The 20,025-nt window shown below is 34.1% G+C and overlaps 1 protein-coding gene across 1 annotated transcript; it reads right to left on the reverse strand.

Annotated features, from left to right (window-relative positions):
• Positions 1-11,326: 11,326 nt before the first annotated feature.
• LOC107495192 (probable serine/threonine-protein kinase At1g54610) lies at positions 11,327-16,901 on the reverse strand. Its single transcript, XM_016116303.3, has 8 exons — positions 16,762-16,901; positions 16,089-16,505; positions 15,476-15,760; positions 15,044-15,361; positions 13,751-13,978; positions 12,434-12,534; positions 11,922-12,042; positions 11,327-11,750 (listed from the first exon to the last, which is right to left on the reverse strand). Exons 2-8 carry the CDS (start codon positions 16,461-16,463, stop codon positions 11,442-11,444), a joined length of 1,737 nt encoding a protein of 578 aa, XP_015971789.1. The 5' UTR covers positions 16,464-16,505; positions 16,762-16,901; the 3' UTR covers positions 11,327-11,441.
• Between the last annotated feature and the right edge of the window lie 3,124 nt (positions 16,902-20,025).

Below are 20,025 nucleotides of genomic sequence, written 5' to 3' on the forward strand. Positions count from 1 at the left end.
GACGTTGAAGTTGGATCGCCTCTTACTCTAATGTTCCTAGCCAAAGTTTGGGTGATTTCTCTATTTTTGATTATATGTCTTGGAAAAGGGATCATTATTAGCCGATCTTGAAGAATTACTCATGTAATTAACTTGCTCAAGAGGGGGTTGCTCATAACCAAAGCTTCCAAATTGAGACACCCCACAACTCATGTCAAAAGAAGAATTTTGGGTAGCAATAGATGACACTTGCATACCTCCCAAATGTTGAGTGATGGCATTAATCTGCTGAGACATAGCTTTGTTCTAAGCCAAAATAGCATCTAAGACATCCAACTCCATGACACTTTTCTTCATGATTCTCTCTGAAGAATATAAGTACTGATTGTTAGCCACCATCTCTATCAAATCCAAGACCTCATCAGTGGTCTTCATATACAAAAAATGTCATCAGTGGTCTTCATATGATTATATGCTAGTTTTGAATGAAAATGAAAATGAAAAAAAGAAGTTTATCTCATCTTAGATTCATTTTTCTTTAAAGAAGGAGCTACAGGCAGTCTGCCATTAATGCATACTCCAAAATTTTTAGCAACTATTAAATCCACCAAACTTTCAAATCATGAGCTTTACTTTAAACAAGGGTGTCCTATGATACTTATTAGAAATGTTGATCATTCAGTAGATCTTTATAATGATACTAGAATAGTTATCACAAGGCTTGGCAACAAAGTTATTGAAGCAGAAGTTTTATCAGGATGTAACATTGGTGAAAAAGTTTTCATACCTAAGATGACATTAACTCCTTCGAATACAAAATTGTCCTTTAATTTTCAACAAGAGCAATTTTCTTTGATGCTCTCATATGCCATGACTACAAATAAAAGTCAAGGATAATTAATTGATTATGTTGGGTTACTCCTTAAACAACCAGTATTCACACATGGCCAACTATATATTGCAGTCTCAAAATTACTAACAAATATAGATTGAAGATTGTTATTTCTCATGACGATTCAAACAATTACATTGAAACCAACAATGTTGTTTATATGAAGTTTTCATAAATAGTTGATTTTGGTATATTGTATCACACATAATTTGTAAGGATCATATTCTAAGTTCCTCTGAATTCTTTCTTTGACTATTTCATCCTTATTTATGTCTCAACATTTTGTTTTTAAATTTTAACCATGCTTTATCCTTATCATTATATCTATATCCTACACACATTATCAATTTGCAAACTCACTTGGTATTTTTCAATTTATTGCAGCACAACTATCAAATTTTGGCATGGAAAATGTACACTTTTTCTTCGAGAACCAATCTTTCTTCTCTTGCCATGTATTCATATTAATTAAGAATGTTTACTTAATACATTATTCAAGATTATTAATTACATCATTGTGATAATATTTCTAAGCTCAATATATGTATATGAAAAACATATGATTATCCAACTTTTATTTGTTTCTCTCATATCTTTATTATTAATTGCACAAACTCAATCATTCACCCACGCGTATGCACGGGCCTCTTGTGTAACACCCTTACTATCAGAATGTCACACTTCTGGTTGCGCCACTCTAATAGCGAGAAGTATTACGACGACTTCATATACTTAATAATAAAATACGAGCCTTTGACTCGTAACCATATCGTTGTTTTCTTTAAAAACAAAATAGAAATACTTTTTTCTTAAAAACAGACAAGTATATATATAAACTTCTTACTCAAGCAACTTACAAATATTATATAGTACATGGCATTACAGTCACGACTCCTATCCCGCTTATAAGAATATAATAATAAAGACGAGAAAAATCTATAACATATGTATACAAACAGAAATAATATATCTAAAAACATAACAAAAATTCTGCAAGTTTCTTCGTTCATCCTGAAAAGGGAAGCCTGTAGGGGGTGAGAGCATCGTCCTCGCTGGTTCTCAGTTGCGGGATTTTAAAAATTGTCATAAGAAGATATTTTAAATAAAACTATTTTCAATCGCGGTGACCATCAGTTCATTATCAAAATTTAGAACTTATATTTTTCTTGTAAACGTTTCATGCAAAATAAGATTCCATACATTTCATCGCTTACTAAGAAATCATTTTAATAAAAACTTACCACTGATCTAACCAATCACGGCCTCCAGTCCAAATCAAATCAACTCAGTCTCTAGCCCAAATTAAATCAACTCTCGGCCTTCGGCCCCACAAAATCAATCACCGCTATCATCAATCCAACACCAGATACTCAAAACAGAAATCAATCACAAGCACAAACAAATACAAGGCAAATACATTTAAAAAATAGTTACAGCAAGTATCACAGTTACCAATTAAAGAGAATTCATCAAATAGATAAACCAAAACACTTAAGCACACCCAAACAAAGCAAACAAATGCAACATGATGCATGCCTGTCCTACTGGCCATGAGCTAACATGACGGTTACTTTGTCAGAACCCGACACATCTGGTAGCTACCACGGATATCATCCTCTTGAAAACCGGTAGGTGATACTCCACTGCAATGCTAACCTGGTGAGAGGTACACCACCACGATCCCCACCATTGCGAGCAGTACACCACCACAATCTTCGCAAGATTTTCAATTAAAAAACACACACTCGTGGGTGGTAAATAACCACGATCCCCACAAACAATTTCACAACCCATGGGCAGTAAACAACCACGATCCCCACGTCCATCGCGACACTAGACAAGAGAGATCGTGGTTATTTACGGCCCACAGGTTTTGAAAATGTTTGTGAGGATCGTGGTTATTTATCGCCTACAGGGGTGTGTTTTCCAATTGAAAATCTAGCGAGGATCCTAGTGACGTACCTGGTAATGGCCTAAAGCGGGTTTGGAATTTTTCTCAAAATAAGATTGGTATTGTAAGTATAGTCTCAACCCGACAATCGACCAGCAATCAAATCTTAATTCAAAGATGTCACAATTCAAAACAAATATAAACTGGGAGCTTTAAGTCCCCGAACGTCTTCCCTAGGAGTTGCAAATGAAATTCACAATTATTGGCTATGAGGGGATGGGAGTTGATGGCTAGAGAAGCAAGAATTGCAAATAGCAAAAAAGTAAATGAGCAAACAATAACTAAATATCAAAATCAATCAAATGCAATTGATCAAGAGAAAGGGGAATTCAAGTGCTAAGAAAACCTCTTGGCAAGGATTGAGAGCTAAGGTTACCTATCCTAGTCATTGACCACAAACACATGATGATTATAAAGAGTTAATCCTACTCAATCAACCCTACATCGAGGATAAGTCAAATAGGCATAATTGATTTTAATCCACAAGTCCTAGTCAACTCTACTCATGGAAGACTTAGAGTTAGTGGATACCAAATCAACTAACTACTCTAATATATCAATCAAGAATGGACCTCAATGACTCAAGGGTCACCAAAGTCCTCAATTCCAAGCCAAGAGTGAAGAAAAACTAGGTAAATACTAAGCAAAGCATTTTATCAAACACTTGGTGTGTATGAAAATAAAATAATATTAAATTACATAAAAAATAAAAACTAACTACCAAAAGTAAGAAAATAATAACAATAACTCAAACAAGCATTAAATGAACATAAAACATAAATTGCATTAATAGAAATTAAAATTAACAAAGAGTGCAAATACATAAAAGTGCCAAAATTGAGAAAATGACAAGATAAACTAAGAAAATTAAGACAATAGAACAAAGAAAGGTAAAAGAAACTAGATGAAAACAAGAATTAAAAAGAGAAATTACAAAGAAATTAAACTAATAACTCTAATTTCTAAAGAGAAGGGGGAGCTTCTCTCTTTAGAATGACCTATAACATTATACTAAGCTAAACCTAATTGCTCCCCCCTTTATTCCTCTTCACTTTGGCTTGAAATAGCTTCAGAAATTAGTATGACTGGGTTTTAGAGGCCCAGAATTTGCCCCCAGCGATTTGCAATTAATGAGCTCACATGACAAGGTTCACGCATACGCATCGGTCACGTGTACGCGTCGCCATGAGCTCACACCTGAGCGTTCGCACACATCACTGTGCGTACGCACGGCTACTGAATCTTCCAAACTCTATTTCTTCATGGTTTCTTCTCTTTTGCAAGCTCTTTTTCTCACTTCTTCAACCCATACTTGCCTTGGAAACCTGAAATCACTTAACAAATACATCAAGGTACCGAATGGGATTAAAGTGAATAAAATTTAGCAATTAAAAGGCCTAAAAAGCATGTTTTCACTTTCAAGCACAATTTAGAAAGAAACCATGAAACTATGCTATTTCAATGGATAAGTGCGAGAAAAGTTGATGAAATCCACCCAAATAGAGCAAATAAATATCATGAAATGTGGATTCATCACATCCCTACACTTAAACAATAGCATGTCCTCATGCTATACCAAAGAAAATAAGAAGGGGAATTACATTTATTCAAAGCAAGAAAACTACCTAGATGCAATCTACCTATATGAATGCAACCACTTAGTCAAAATAATCAAACTCCAAGAATACATATATAATAAACATAGGTGATAAAGTAATTTCAATTAAGTCAAATCCACAATTGAATTGAGTTATTGAAAAGAGTTTAACAACTTGCAAGAAAATTGATTATCATAGGTGAAAACATGTAATTAAGGAATCGAACCCTCACTGGATGTGTATCCACTCTAGCTACTCAAGTGTATAGGGTCAATTCAAGAATTTCTCTTTTAATCAAGCTTTTTAAGATTTGTTTTTCATCTAACAATCAACACTTATTCAATGTATGCATACAAATATCATTAGGGCTTTTCCATAGGTTGTAATGGGGCTAGAGTCAAGGTAAGGTTATATATGGTCAAGCGAGCTTAAAATTTGAATCTTTGACTAATTTAAGCTCTCACCTAACCTACATAACAACCTATACAACTCAAAGCAAACCTAACTACCCATTCCTTACTTTTTTTACACACTCATGCATTTTCTTTTTAATCACAACTCATATGCATTGTTATTGTTACTTTACTTTGGGACATTTTGTCTCCTTTTTATTGCTTTCTTTTTCTCTTTTTCTTTTTCTAATTTTTTTTCTTTGTTCTCTCTCTCTCTCTCTTTCTCTCTTTCTCTCTCTCTCTCTCTCTCTCTCTCTCTCTCTCTCTCTCTCTCTCTCTCTCTCTCTCTCTCTCTCTTTTAAACTAAAATATATACACAAAAGTGTCAATACATATGGTTTAAGCAATTGATGCATGGGTATGTACCCAATTCCCAAGATTTTCAACAAAAATACAAAAATTCACTTTTATCTCAACCAAAGTTCCCAAACTTTCCCACACTTAGATGATACACACTCTCACTAGCCTAAGCTAATCAAAGATCCAAATGAAGGACATTTATTGTTTTTTGCTTTAAGGCTAGTAATGTGCTAAAATTAAGAACAAAAAGGGGATTAACATAGGCTCAAAGTTGGTTAACAAAGGAAGATAAAAGGGTAGGCTATTTGGGTAAGTGAGCTAATTGAAATGAAGGCCTCAATCATATAAATGCATAAACACATCTAATAATAGACATAAAGGATCAAACAAATCAAAGATTGCAATCATAAAAAGAGAATAACACACACAAGAATGAAAATAGTGGTTATATGATGTAACCACACAATTAGGCTCAAAACTCACATGCTTATGTGTTCTTAGCTAAAAAAAACATGTTCCACAATATATTTCAAGCATGTTTCAATCAAACAAATACCGACTCAAATCAATTAGGATGTCACTGCCATATCAAGAATGTTTTTCTTGGAAAATTTTATTATTTTAATTAAGCTTATTATATGTATGCAAAGACATGCAATAAACTAAGAAAGAATGTAATTAAAGCTCTAAAATATATACAAACCAAGAAAAATAAAATGTGAAAGTGTTTGGAATTAGAAATTGTCACTCAAGATTGCTGATCGGTGACAGCCTCCCCACACTTAAAAGTTTGCACCATCTGTGGTGCATCCAAAGGTGAGCAAGGAGGGTACGGTGACTTCATGGGTTCCCACCTTCAGCTGGTGGATCAACCGGTTGCTGCGTGCTCTTTTCCCGCTTTGCTTGTTACTTATGATGAATCATACATGAAAAATAGAAAATAACAACGTAAGATGAGTAAATGCAAAAATAAGGAAGCTTAGATTGTTGGAATGAGGTGGTGAATCACAAAAATGAGTTACTGAGTTAGTTTATGACATTGATGAAAACAAGTGTGTGAATTCTAAGTTGCGTAGTTTAGAACACACACTAGCAAAGAAAGCTATGTCCCAATTACACCAATGAAGTATGCACTTCACTCATTCTAGTGTGCTTGAAATACTTTAAAAAGAAAACTTGTAGGTTAAGATAAATAAACAAGTAATAAAGGAGCATAAAAGTATTCAAGCAATAACCAAGGAATTGTGAATTGGATGATAGAAGAAAGTTTGTTTGCAACACTTAATTGACATGAAGTGGAAAACATGTCAAGCATAGTCCACAAACCTTAAAAAGCTCAAAAAGTGTCATTAGGTAAGCTTATGATCCAATTTCACAATTCTTAATGTTAATGCATCAAACAGGTGACTTAAATAAAAATCAATCATAAGCAAGCATCACCTAATAAAAAAATATATCAACTACATACAAATTGCTTAATGATAGATAATGAAGTCAAATTACATGGTAGCTACAACATGCAATTTAGAAATCCAAAGACATTCTCAAAGGCAATGTTATGAGTACTTGGTATGCACAAAATTAACCATGAAGAACTCAATATCAAGCAATAATTTATAACCTCAATAAAGGAATCCAACAATGAATATTCACACAATGATGCTAAAATAGCATCCTATCAGTAAGCAGCAGCAATATCTCAATAGAATCAGCAAATCAAAGCAATATTCCAGAACTTAGCACCAAAACAAAAAATTAAACTAACTAATTGAACAAATAACTAACTAACTAACTAACTAACTAAATAACCAACTAAAGGAGAGTATGATAGGTGGGGATTAAAGAAGAGAAAGAAGAGAGGGGAAGAGAAAAGGCAAAAAAAAGAAGTAGAGAGAAGAAGAGAAAAGAATAGTGTGAAACAGGGGAGGAGGGTCACGCATACGCATGGGGGACACGTGTGCATGGTGCTTGCAAAAATGGGGATCGACACGTATGCATGGGGCAGGCGTACACGTGAAAGGGAGAAAATGGAAGGTGACGCGTACACGTGAGGGACGCGTACACGTGATGGGCAAAATTGTAGAGATTATGCGTTCACACTATGTGTGCGAACGCCACGGGTAGGGGCCTTGATTTGAAGTGTGCCCATGCACAAGCCTGTGCCCACGCACAAAAAGGCAAAATATTTTTTTTCTTGGGAAAATGAAACGTCAAAATTTAACGACCAGATTGACATCTGTGCGTACGAACACAGGTCCGTGCGTACGCACAAGAACGAAAATAGTGGGGGAATGCGGATGCACAAGGTGTGCGAGTGCTCCCAGCAGAGGGAGTGTTAATGAGTGTGCGTACGTATAGGTGGGTGCGTGTGCATAGAATGCAGATTTTGGGAGGTGTGCGTACGCACAGGTGTATGCACGCGCACATGCTTTCTTTTTCTAAAAAATTTTTAGTGCTCTAAGGCACCAAACATGACATACAAAATAGCTTTTCCAACCCTAAAACTTATTCTACCTTAAAAGTACAAGATCAACACAAAAATTCTACCAAACTAAGCTAACTAAAAGAAGAAAAAATTTAACGAACAAATGCTAAAGGAGAGGGAGAGTTAGAAAGATGTTACTAAGGTGGGGTGTCTCCCACCTAACACTTTTATTTATTGTCTTTAAGTTAGACAATTGGGAGAGCCCTTGCTATGGTGGCTTGTGCTTGACTTCCCCACCAGTGCTTGAATTTTCAATGTCCTCCAGGATCCCAATCCTAACCATTAACAAAAACAAAAGACAACCAAAAAGCAAGCTATTTACATATTAACATATTTACAATAGCCAATAACATAACACTATTGCAACTCCCCGGCAACGACACCAAAAATTTGGTAATGGCCTAAAGCGGGTTTGGAATTTTTCTCAAAATAAGATTGCTGTTGCAAGTATAGTCCCAACCCGACAGTCGACCATCAATCAAATTTTAATTCAAAGATGTCACAATTCAAAACAAATATAAACCGGGAGTTTTAAGTCCCGGGTCATCTTCCCTAGGAGTTGCAAATAAAATGTTCAATTATTCGCTACGAGGGAAATGGGGGTTAATGGCAAGAGAAGCAAGAATTGTAAATAGCAAGAAAGTAAATGAGCAAACAATAACTAAATATCAAAAGCAATCAAAGGCAATTGATCAAGAGAAAGGGGAATTCAAGTGCTAAGAAACCTCTTGGCAAGGATTGAGAGCTAAGGTTACCTATCCTAGCCATTGACCACAACACAAGATGATTATGAAGAGTTAATCCTACTTAGTCAACCCTACATCGAGAATAAATCAAATAGGCATAATTGATTTCAATCTACAAGTCCTAGTCAACTCTATTAATGGAAGACATAGAGTTAGTGGAAACCAAATCAACTAACTACTCTAATATATCAATCAAGAATGGACCTCAATGACTCAAGGGTCACCAAAGTCCTCAATTCCAAGCCAAGAGTGAAGAAAAACTAGGTAAATACTAAGCCAAGCATTTTATCAAATATTTGGTGTGCATTAAAATAAAATAATATTAAATTACATTAAAAATAAAATCTAACTATCAAAAGCAAGAAAATAATAACAATAACTCAAACAAGCATTAAATGAACATAAAACATAAATTGCATTAATAGAAATTAAAATTAACAAAGAGTGCAAATACATAAAAGTGGCAAAACTGAGAAAATGACAAGATAAATTAAGGAAATTAAGACAATAGAACAAAGAGAGGTAAAAGAAACTAGATGAAAACAAGAATTAAAAAGAAAAATTACAAAAAAATTAATATAATAACCTTAATTTCTAGCCCCCCCCCCTTCATTCCTCTTTACTTTGGCTTGAAATAGGTTCAAAAATGAGTTAGACTGGATTTTGGAGGCCCAGAATTCGCCCCCAACGATTTGCAAATAATGAGCTCACGTGACAAGGTTCACGCATATGCATGGGTCACGCGTACGCGTCGCCATGAGCTCACACCTGAGCATACGCACGCATCACTGTGCATACGCACGGCTGCTGAATCTTCTAAACTCTATTTCTTCATGGTTTCTTCTCTTTTGCAAGCTCTTTTTCTCACTTCTTCAACCCATACTTGCCTTGGAAACCTGAAATCACTTAACAAATACATCAAGGCACCGAATGGGATTAAAGTGAATAAAATTTAGCAATTAAAAGGTCTAAAAAGCATGTTTTCACTTTCAAGCAAATTTAGGAAGAAATCATGAAACTATGCTATTTCAATGGATAAGTGCGAGCAAAGTTGATGAAATCCACCCAAATAGAGAAAATAAATATCATGAAATGTGGATTCATCAGTACCGCTCACAATGGCGAAAATTGTGGTGGCGTACTGCTCACCAGGTGGGGATTGTGGTGGTGTACTACCAACCGGTTTTCAAGAGGACGATATCCGGAGTAGCTACCGGATGTGTCGGGTTTTGACAAAGTAACCGACACGTAAGCTCAAGGTCAGTAGGACAGGAATAAATCATGTTGCGTTTGTTTGCTTTGTTTAGGTGTGCTTAAGTGTTTTAGATTGTCTATCTGATGAATTCTGTTTAACTGGTAACTGTGATACTTGCTGTAACTTGTTCTTTAAATATGTTTGCCTTGTATTTGTTTGTGCTTGTGGTTGATTTCTGTTTTGAGTATCTGGTGGTGGATTGTTGATAGCGGTGATGGATTTTGTTGGGTCGGAGGCCGAGAGTTGATTTAATTTGAGTCGGAGGCTAAGTTGATGTGATTTGGGTCAGAAGTCGTGGTTGGTTGGATCAGTGGTATGTTTTGATTTAAATAATTTCTTAGTAAGTAATGAAATGTATGGAATGTTATTTACATGAAACTTTTACAAGAAAAATATGAGTTTTAAATTTGGATAATGAACTGACAATCACTGCAATTGAAAATAGTTTTATTTAAAATATCTTCTTACGACAATTCTTAAAAATTCTCTACTGAGAACCAGCAAGGATGATGTTCTCACCTCCTATAGACTTCTCTTTTCAGGACGAACGAGAAAGTTTGCGGAGTTTTTGTTAATTTCTTAGATATGTTATTTTTGTTTGTATACATATGTTATAGATTTTCCTCGCCTTTATTATTATATTCTTATAAGAGGGATAGGAGCCTGACTGTAATGACATGTATGTATATAATATTTGTAAATTGTTTGAGTAAGAAGTTTTGTATATATGTATATGCTTGTTTGTTTTCAAGAAAAAGTATTTTCGTTTTTTTTTTTTTAAAACAGCGATATGATTTCAAGTCAAAGACTCCTAATTTATTATTAAATATATGAAGTTGTCATCATACCTTTTACTATTAGACTGACACAGCCAGAAGCTTGACATTCTGATAATAAGGGTGGTACATCTTACTAGTATATAAATATATGTCACTAACATGTTAACCATCTTTATTACCGATTATGATATAAGAAAATTATCAGGTGTACCCGGGAACATCGGTGTTCCAGTTATTTTAACCGTTGATTTTAATTAATATATATTATATATTTTTTTTTAATTCAGATCAACGGTTAAAACAACTAGAACACCGGTGTTCTCAGTACACCTGATAACCTTCCTATGATATAATAGGAACATACTTGGAAAAAAAATTTAAGTACAAAATTATGATATATTGATCCATTTGGAGAATAATTTAAGTACTTAATTTTAGTTTGGTAATATTCTCTGCAATGTAGTTTGGTACAATGGTACCACTCTCCTTTCTATACATTACATATTTCTAGTTCTTCACTGAAAAATTTCACCCCTCGTTTAAATAACTACGAAGCGAGAACAATCAGAGAGGATAAAACAACTTTATTGAGCAATATTAATATGAAAACAAGAACAAAATAGACACAAGTAGAGTAATCATTTTTCTGGATTTTGGTACAACTAAAAGTGCAAACACCTTGACCCCCTAATGAAGACACAACAATTCTCAACAGAGTTCGGATATTAACAAGAGAGAGGTTTTCTTTTCTTTTTTTCTGTAAATAAAAGAAAAATAAACAAAATCACGATATACATCATATTAATTTTCTTATCATACAAACAGAATAATCAGGAAAAATGACACTTTACCTCAATGAAAGCAATAAAAAAAACTATGAAAAAGAGAATGGAGAAAAAATATTTCATCCCATGATAAGCAATTTATGATCCACTAAAAAATTGAGGCACCAGGGAACATATTCTTAAATTTGACTTGTATAAGAATGTATGAAATAATATAATCTAAACTATGATTTTCTTTCCTTTAACCTTGTCCTTGAGGGCACTTTTATGTGGTTTGGATAAATCCAATGCATCACCTGCATTATTGTGTTTCTTCTGCTTTGGCACACCGATCGGACCAGACCATGCCTGGAATGGTTCCTTTGTGTAGTTGTATGTGGTTGAAACAAAAGAGACATCAGGAGGGAGAGTGTCTGGATCAATATGGTTTGAAGATCCCAACGGGTATCCAAGTTGCCCGTCTTCATGAGGTGGAGGGAACTTTTCACTCTTGCTCTTAGCATTCGCATGAGTGATGAGACGCCTTCGCTGTTAACACGTGAAAACATAGACGAAACTTTAATCAACATTAGCTTTTACTTTCAGTTAAAGGAAGCAGAGCTTCAGTCTTTGAATATGAAAATGAAATGCGACGATACAATTAGATCCTCCTCCGGAGAAAAACCAACCACAAAAGTAATATACTTTTGTTTTACATACATCAATGTTGGGTTGAAGCTCGGCATTGGCTTCAGGAGCAGCAATAGCTCTTGCAGTACGTTCACGTGTACGATGATGCTTCTTTGCACCATCCCCATGAGCTTTTCCAGCAGCTCTTAATCTGAACATTCATATTCACAAGTAATTCAGTGTTGGTTATGTATAGCAGGATGGATAAATGTTAATGCATGCATCAATGTGTATTTGGGACAGTGCACGTAAGTTGAAGCAGAATTGCCCGAGTCTGCTCATAAATTTAGTGATGTCAGGTCACAAGATTAAAACAGAGTTAAAAAGTGTGATTTTAATTTTAGCAACACTTAACAATTGACACCATAAGAATCCACCAAAATATAGTTGTTTCAGATGACTTCCCTTATCTAACTCCCATTTTCTCTGCCACAATCACATTTTTCGTTAAAAAAGTAAAACTGTTAACTTTTAAAATATTTGCAGTAATATGTCACACTTCTAGTATCCAAAAGACCAACTTAGAGCACAGAGAAAAATACCTCCTTGCTTCATCATCCCGTCGTTTAGCATCCATTTCCTTGGTCGGGGGATATTTTGGAAGACAAGAAGGATCACAAGCATAAGGTTCTGTGGTAAAGAACTGCGAAATGATAGGTTAGACAAGCAAAGTGAAGTATAAAAGGGTTTGGTTTAGAAATGAAAATTAACTTTGACATTTGAAAAAGATAACCTTTAAATCAAACAAATTTTGTTTTATAATTTATAAACTTATACATTAATTTTGGAAGGTCCACGTAATTTATCATGATTATTTAAAACATGCTATTCATTCCAATCATTTAGGATTAGGGACATTATTTACATATTATTCCAACGCGAAGAAGACATAGCATACTGACTTCCAAGGTAAGCCATGCAACCATGATATTGTATCAAGTCAAACTTCCTGATCCTATTCAAAGGAGGGCTACATATCTGATGAGGAAGACCAAGTTCAAGAGAGAATGAGAGACATCGTCTGGCTAGTTTTCCTCAGAAAGCATTCAAGATCTGAGGGCCTATTGCTAAAGAAGCATTTATAGCATTCAAGCTATCTTTTCTGGACAAGAAATCTAAGAGAAACAAGAATGCTACATCAACAACTTCTGAGTTATTGGACTACGTTTATAGAGAGTGTTAAAGGAGTCAAGCCCACACATATCTCTTCTATTTATGTTTCTGTTATTTTTCCTCAAAATTTGCAAACTCTTTCAGAAGTTATAAACTTTCTGGAACAAAATCTTCTAAAGTGAGGAAGTCGGTAATTCTAATCACCCTTAAATCAAAGTAGTGGGTCTCAAACATGATAAAAGTTCCAAATTCAATGATGATTAACCTCTCACTCTATTAATTTACCAATCTCCTCGTTTTTTAGATGATTTTTTTTCAAACATTTTACACCAAGGTTTTAAACTAATTGTACAAGTTACAAACTAATAGTTGTCAAACGGGACAAATTTCAAATGACAAAGTATCATTTCCTTAAAAAAAGACGCTGGAGAACCAGAATCTTAGAAGATCAGTTATCAACATCAAAACATCCACCAGCAATCATTGTAGTTAAGCATACTACTCCCTAATAGAACTAGTTACGTATAAAAATAGGCACTGGAAGAATCCACATCATTTACTATATTCACGAGAGACTAATGTATGTGTACGAGAAAAGTCTTTTGAAGCAATAATAAATTAGGAACCAAGAGATTAGGATAGTGTAACTGGCATGAATCAGTAATCTCAATAATAGGGCAGTACAGAATCAAAATGATACCATAACATTTTAATGACATAAAGAAAAGGGGTTTCAAAAAGCGCACCTCACTTCTTAAAGCATATGAGGCAGTCTTCCGTTCAGCGGGATCAATTGCAAGAAGAGTGTCAATAAGGGCTAGTGTAGAAGGTGGAAAATCTTTAAATGTCTCTCTTATGCATCTCCTATATGGCTCTCTAGGTTTAAACAAGGTAGCATTAGGCAACTTTGATTTCTTCCAATACTCATCAGAAGGTGAACCGCAAAGTTTGTATATCTTATGCAATTGTTCCACCTACACAAGTATTCAAGAAAAGGGTCATTGAATATAAATATAGATATCAATAACTAATTCTTAATGCATGCAAATTTCCTCATGTCATGGAACCATTTATCCCAAATGCTTAAGCTATTTGGTAGAAGCACATGACTGGTTTATATATCTAACACGCCCCTTCATGCAAGTCTCCTTTTGGCGTTGACGTGAATTGTGCATAGATCTTATTTCTTTTTGTTTGCTTTATACATAAAATTCTTCTTTATTTTAGTACGGGGACAAGGATCAAACTCCAAACCATTTGATCAAAGAAATTCTAATACCATTTGATCATTTTAGCTTGGTAATAATACACATTACACAATTCAGATCACTATCTCTTCCCTCTGAATTCTCTAAAGCTATCACTTCTCTAATACTGCATATGCTACAATGGAAAGCAATTACTCTTTGAGAAGGACAAACAAAGCAATTACCATATTGGTTTGATAGCTTATAAATGTTACTAGTAGTAAAAACTAAAACCCCGTTCCATCTTCTGACTTTTACATTATCTAAACTAGTAGTAGATTTATTCCCGTCACCAAAAATGTTCTGAAGCTCAACAGAAGCATATATGGTTGTGCATGTATTATGTAGTAAAATAGTTTATCAAATCATGCAGTAACTCAACCTTTCATTAATTCTTCGCTTTGTGTGTTTTAGAACAGAAAACTCACTGATGTCATACTACAGTAAATGTGGGGAAGATATTCAAGGAAATGAAAAATTCTGCCACATTAACTGTTAATATGAAGGAACATCATAATAGATAGTTTGAGGATCAAGTTACAAAGAAGACTCAAACAAATAAATTATTAGATCAAAAATGTTAGTTAGGTTGTTTTCTAGACTACTGGATAATAATAACATCTTTCTGATATATAATAACAGCCAATAAGCTCTTCCATAATAGAGAACTCAATGTAAATATTCAATTCAATCTCATGAATGAAATCACATTATACAATCTTAATAGTTAGGAAGACAGTCAGGGAACGAAAAAAAATCCAATAAATCAATGTGAGGCATTTCAAGTTTTACCTCTGTACGACCAGGCATAATAGGTTTCCCAGCCAATAGCTCTCCTAGAATGCAACCAGCACTCCAAAGGTCAATGCCCACACCATAATCTGTGGCACCAAGAAGCAACTCCGGAGGTCTATACCAAAGGGTTACTACACGATTAGTCATGGGTTGCTTGCGGTTCGGATCAAAGAATGATGCAAGACCAAAATCAGCAATCTTAAGTACTCCATCATTGTCGATAAGTAGATTTGATCCTTTAATATCACGGTGAAGCACATTTCGATTATGACAGTGCTCAAGACCTGATAACAATTGATGCATGTAACATTTGACCTGCCATAGGAGACACAAAGTACTTAAAAACATCAAATGCAGCCACTTGAAAAGTACATGTAGCGATGAATATCTATTTGATTTTTTAAATTATTCAAATAAACTTGGTCTAACCTGAGGTTCTGTAAACTTTATTTCAGGGCTTGCAGCAAGACCAGCTAAATCATGCACCATGTAATCAAAAACGAGATACAAACTCAAGGACATTCTTGATGTAACTAAACCTTCTAGCTTTACAACGTTGGGGTGATCCAATCTTCGCAAAATAATAATCTCCCTTGCCATGAATTTGACACTCTCAGGTTCCAAATTGTCAAATCGGACCTTCTTCAATGCAACGATCTTACCAGTCAACATGTCCTTAGCTTTGTACACATTACTATATGTTCCTTGACCAATCTAATATAAGGGAAAATTAAAAGGGAAAGTATGAGAAGAGAAGAACTATAGTTAGAAGAAGCAAACAAGAGATTCAACACTATGTTTGCAACCATCATGCATGAAGATCCTAGACAACAATATCACAATTTCACAACATCAATGATTATCTGCATAACAAATGAAGTTCAAGCCACATCCATATATCCTTAATATGGCATGATTCATTAACTGAATTTCCTATCAAGTTTAATGCTACGAATGCACCAAGAAGACAGCAAAAATTCAAAAACCAATAAATAAATAAGAAAATAAAATAAAATCCAAGTAAATTTGTAAACAAATCCACCTTATCAATTTTCTCAAATGTGTCAGCCTTTCGAGGAATCCAGCCACTGAGTGCTTCCCCACAAACTGCCGTAAGCCACGGTGGCCACCCAGCTGCTACTTGCTCCCCCCTCAAATTCTTAGGGGGATTACTCATCCTTGGGTTTGGCTTTGATCTTCTTCTTTCGCCCCTCGCTTTCCGAGGCTGCTCATCATTGCTACCATTCTCTTCTTTTTCCCTCTGCTTCTCGCCATTCTGAATCTCCACCTCGCCTACATCAATATTGCTTGTAGACACATCACCAACCTTCCTGCTCAACTCAGCACTCAAACCCTTCTCCTCCTTCACCTCAGAGACAATCCCCGATTGCACCTCTCGGCTAATCACACACCCCATTTCAAGAACATAAGCTACCTTGACATGGCTTGTTAAGGGTTTCTGAATTACCAAACAATCACCACAATAATCCAATAAAAAACAAGGTCAAGGTTATGAATGAGTGCATAATCCGCAATTAATTTACTAATCCTACCATTAACAACATCACCCGACGAAAGCAGCAAGCAAATTTAGTACATCATGCATCATGTGGTAAATTAAGGACGTGAAATCAAAAGTAAAACTTGGTCAAATTATACATGATCAAAGGACCACAGAAAGGAACACAAGCACACAGAGAATTTACTTAACTTACCAAAATGGGAATTCAGTTAAGGTCAAAAGGCACCAAAGATTCTGTGTAGTGTCTCAAAGTGATCGCGCATAGAAACGAAAGCGAAAACGAAAGTCTTTTCCTTTTTATCGGTATCGTTCCGCAGATAAAGCACGTGATGGGTTCGGTAAGTGACTAAGGCCCGTTTGGAAAACTCTAGAAGTAACTTTTTTTAACTTTTAACTTATGGAAAGTAGTAGTATTAATATTTGGTGTAATTTTTAAAATCAAATTGCAATTTTCTAAGAAGCTATTTTGGAGTTTATAGAGAAGTTAAAAAAAATAACTTCTCTCATAATACTTCTACTTTTCATTACATTTCTATAAAATAAGTACTTTTAGAGTTAAAAATCCAAACATAAAATAACTTATTTATAAGTTACTTTTAATAGAGTTATTTATTGTTTAAGTTATTTTATCAAAAGGAGCTTAATTAAGTTAGTTACCCAAACTGGGTCTAAGTGGTAACTAAGTAAGCAATAAACCAAAGGGGAAAAACACACAACTTAAAAATATAAGGGAAAAAGACAGATAGGTCCCTGACTTTTCAAACTTTTGACAAATACATCTCTGACAAAATTTAAATACAAAAAAGTCCTTGACTTTAACAAACGGAGGACAATTTAGTCCTTCCGTCTATTTGCCTCTCATACACTTAACGGAACTGGCTGACGTGGCTGAAACGGTGTACAGGTGTCTGTTACGGTGCCACGTTGGAAGGGGAAAAAAGATCGAAGGACAAATAAGTCCTTGACGTCATTTTACAAATAAAGTTCGAAGGACAAATAGATCCTTGAGAATTTTTTTCATTATACTTCTATTATGCTTCTATTATGAGAATTTAGTTTATAAAATTAGGCTAATTTTTTTTGTATGAAAAAAATATTGGTGTTTTTGTTGAAAATGGGAGAATGTAGTGTAATTATAGATGGGTGGATTTTTTTTGTGGGAAGTCAACACTGGGAAGTCAACACGTGGGGGGCGTGGTGAACACGTGGCATCATTTTGGCCAACACGTGGGGGGCGTGTTGAACACGTGGCATCATTCTGGCCAACACGTGGCATCATTCTGGCCAACACGTGGGGGGCGTGTTGAACACGTGGCATCATTCTGGCCAACACGTGGGGGGCGTGTTGAACACGTGGCATCATTCTGGCCAACACGTGAGGCGTGTTGAATAATTTTCACAATATTGTAATACACTTCAAATGTCAATATTCAACTAAAACACCAATTTTCTTTCTATATTAAAAATAATTTCTGATAAAATTATGCTTGTATTTTGAAATCTAGTTAACTTGTTTTATTCTATAATTTAAATTATTTGTATTAAAATTGTAGAAATTGGGCTTGTTATGTTTCTACTCTTTTTCTTAAATTGCATTAGTTTAATTTTAGTGCATTTGTGTATTATATTAGAATTTGTTGAATTGCATTAGTTCAGTTTTCATCATACCAGTGGCATTAGTTAGCATCAGTTCATTTATGCATCAAGTTAGCATTAGTTCATTTGTGCATCATTCATGTATTAAGTTAGCATTAGTGCATTTGTGTATTATATTAGAACTAGTATTTTTATGCATAATAACATTACGAGAATATATATTTTTTTAATTATAGTTCACTTTGTTCTAACAGTATAAATTATGCATGACACAAAAAAATTTATAAAATCAAACTATTTTTACAAAAAAGTCGTAAGTTGACAAAAGTTTTTGACTAAGAAGACCAAGATATCTGCAGATAAAAAATTAAATAATAAGATTTTTAGTTATTATTTTTATATAAAAAGTCTAATTTTTTATTAGTAATTAATTTTAACATTCGTTATCTAAAATTTAAAATAATTTAATGTGTATAATTTTACATTTAAAATATTTTAATTGTAAAAAAATATCGAATGACATATTTTGATTTGTCAAATTACTAATATAAAATATAATTATATATAGAGTAAAAATAGTAGAGAGAAATATAAAAATGGAGAGAGGTAGATGAGAGAATTTAGGAAATGAATTTATTAATTTTGAAAAAAAATTCTCAATGACCTATTTGTCCTTCGAACTTTATTTGTAAAATAACGTCAAGGACTTAGTTGTCTTTCAAACTTTTTTCCCCTTCCAACGTGGCACCGTAACGGACACCTGGACACCGTTTCAGTCACGTCAGCCAGTTCCGTTAGGTGTATGAGAGGCAAATAGACGGAAGGACTAAATTGTCCTTCGTTTGTTAAAGTCAGGGACTTTTTTGTATTTAAATTTTGTCAGGGATGTATTTGTCAAAAATTTGAAAAGTCAGGGACCTATTTGTCTTTTTCTCAAAAAATAAATAATAATAATAATAATAATAATAATAATATTATAAAAATAACAGACTAAAATAATAAAGAAATTTAAGAGATGTATAATACTTACAGAAATGGACTTGTATTATTATGTGTTGTATGGATAATACAATCTTGGAGATGATTATAAATATTTTAGAGAGTTTTTTGAGTAAGAGTGTATTTTAGAGAGTTTTTTGAGTAAGAGTGTATGAGAGTAGAGAGATATTTTGAGTTTTAAAGTTTTTGATGTCTTAAAATGAATGAGACCTTCAGTATTTATAGGTCTCAAGTGATTACTATTTTGCTAGCCTTTTACTATTTGCCAACAGTATTATTTGCTTTTATTGTTGTGCCGACTTCCGACAGTACTGTTTGCTTTTACTATTTTACCGACTTTTACTGTTTGCTCTTTTTTTTACAAAAATTATTTTCTTTGTAATTGGCCTTTTACATTGATTTCATATACGGTTCTTATTGCTATTCTATTACATTTCAAATGGGTCTTGAGAGTCTTGAACGTAATAGGCCAGACTAGATTGGACTTCTTCATCTTCTCCAGGAGGTACGGTCTGGATTGCTTGTAATGAGTTTTGGATATCTTCTTCTGATGTTATTGCTACTAGGGAAGCCATAATTTGTCTCTTCTGAGCTAAAAATTGGGTCTCTTTTTTATATGATATTTGTTCATTAGTAGTACTTGAGGCTGTTATTGCTGGATGCTTTTGTGATGCTATCAACCATTGGTCAATAGCTGTTTTTTTTTTAGTAAATTTAGATCGTATTTATTCTACTATTTTATTTTTATTACTCTTACTTGGACATTATTCATAAGCTGCTAAATCATATTCTTAGGTCATAATCCAATTTATTCTCGTAACTGCTATGAACGAAATGAATTTATATTCTTGCAAAAATGATG

Source organism: Arachis duranensis, chromosome 9 (assembly GCF_000817695.3).
Source record: "Arachis duranensis cultivar V14167 chromosome 9, aradu.V14167.gnm2.J7QH, whole genome shotgun sequence".
NCBI classification, from domain to species: domain Eukaryota; kingdom Viridiplantae; phylum Streptophyta; class Magnoliopsida; order Fabales; family Fabaceae; genus Arachis; species Arachis duranensis.

Bases quoted from the DNA above. Each gene is read 5' to 3' on its own strand.
- LOC107495192 (XM_016116303.3), bottom strand. From the start codon at position 16,463: ATGGGGTGTGTGATTAGCCGAGAGGTGCAATCGGGGATTGTCTCTGAG. The intron at 15,761-16,088 runs GTGGATTTGTTT...CCCTTATATTAG, and splicing joins CATTTGAGAAAATTGATAAG to ATTGGTCAAGGAACATATAG. The intron at 11,751-11,921 runs GTATGTAAAACA...ACGTGTTAACAG, and splicing joins AGCTTCAACCCAACATTGAT to CGAAGGCGTCTCATCACTCA.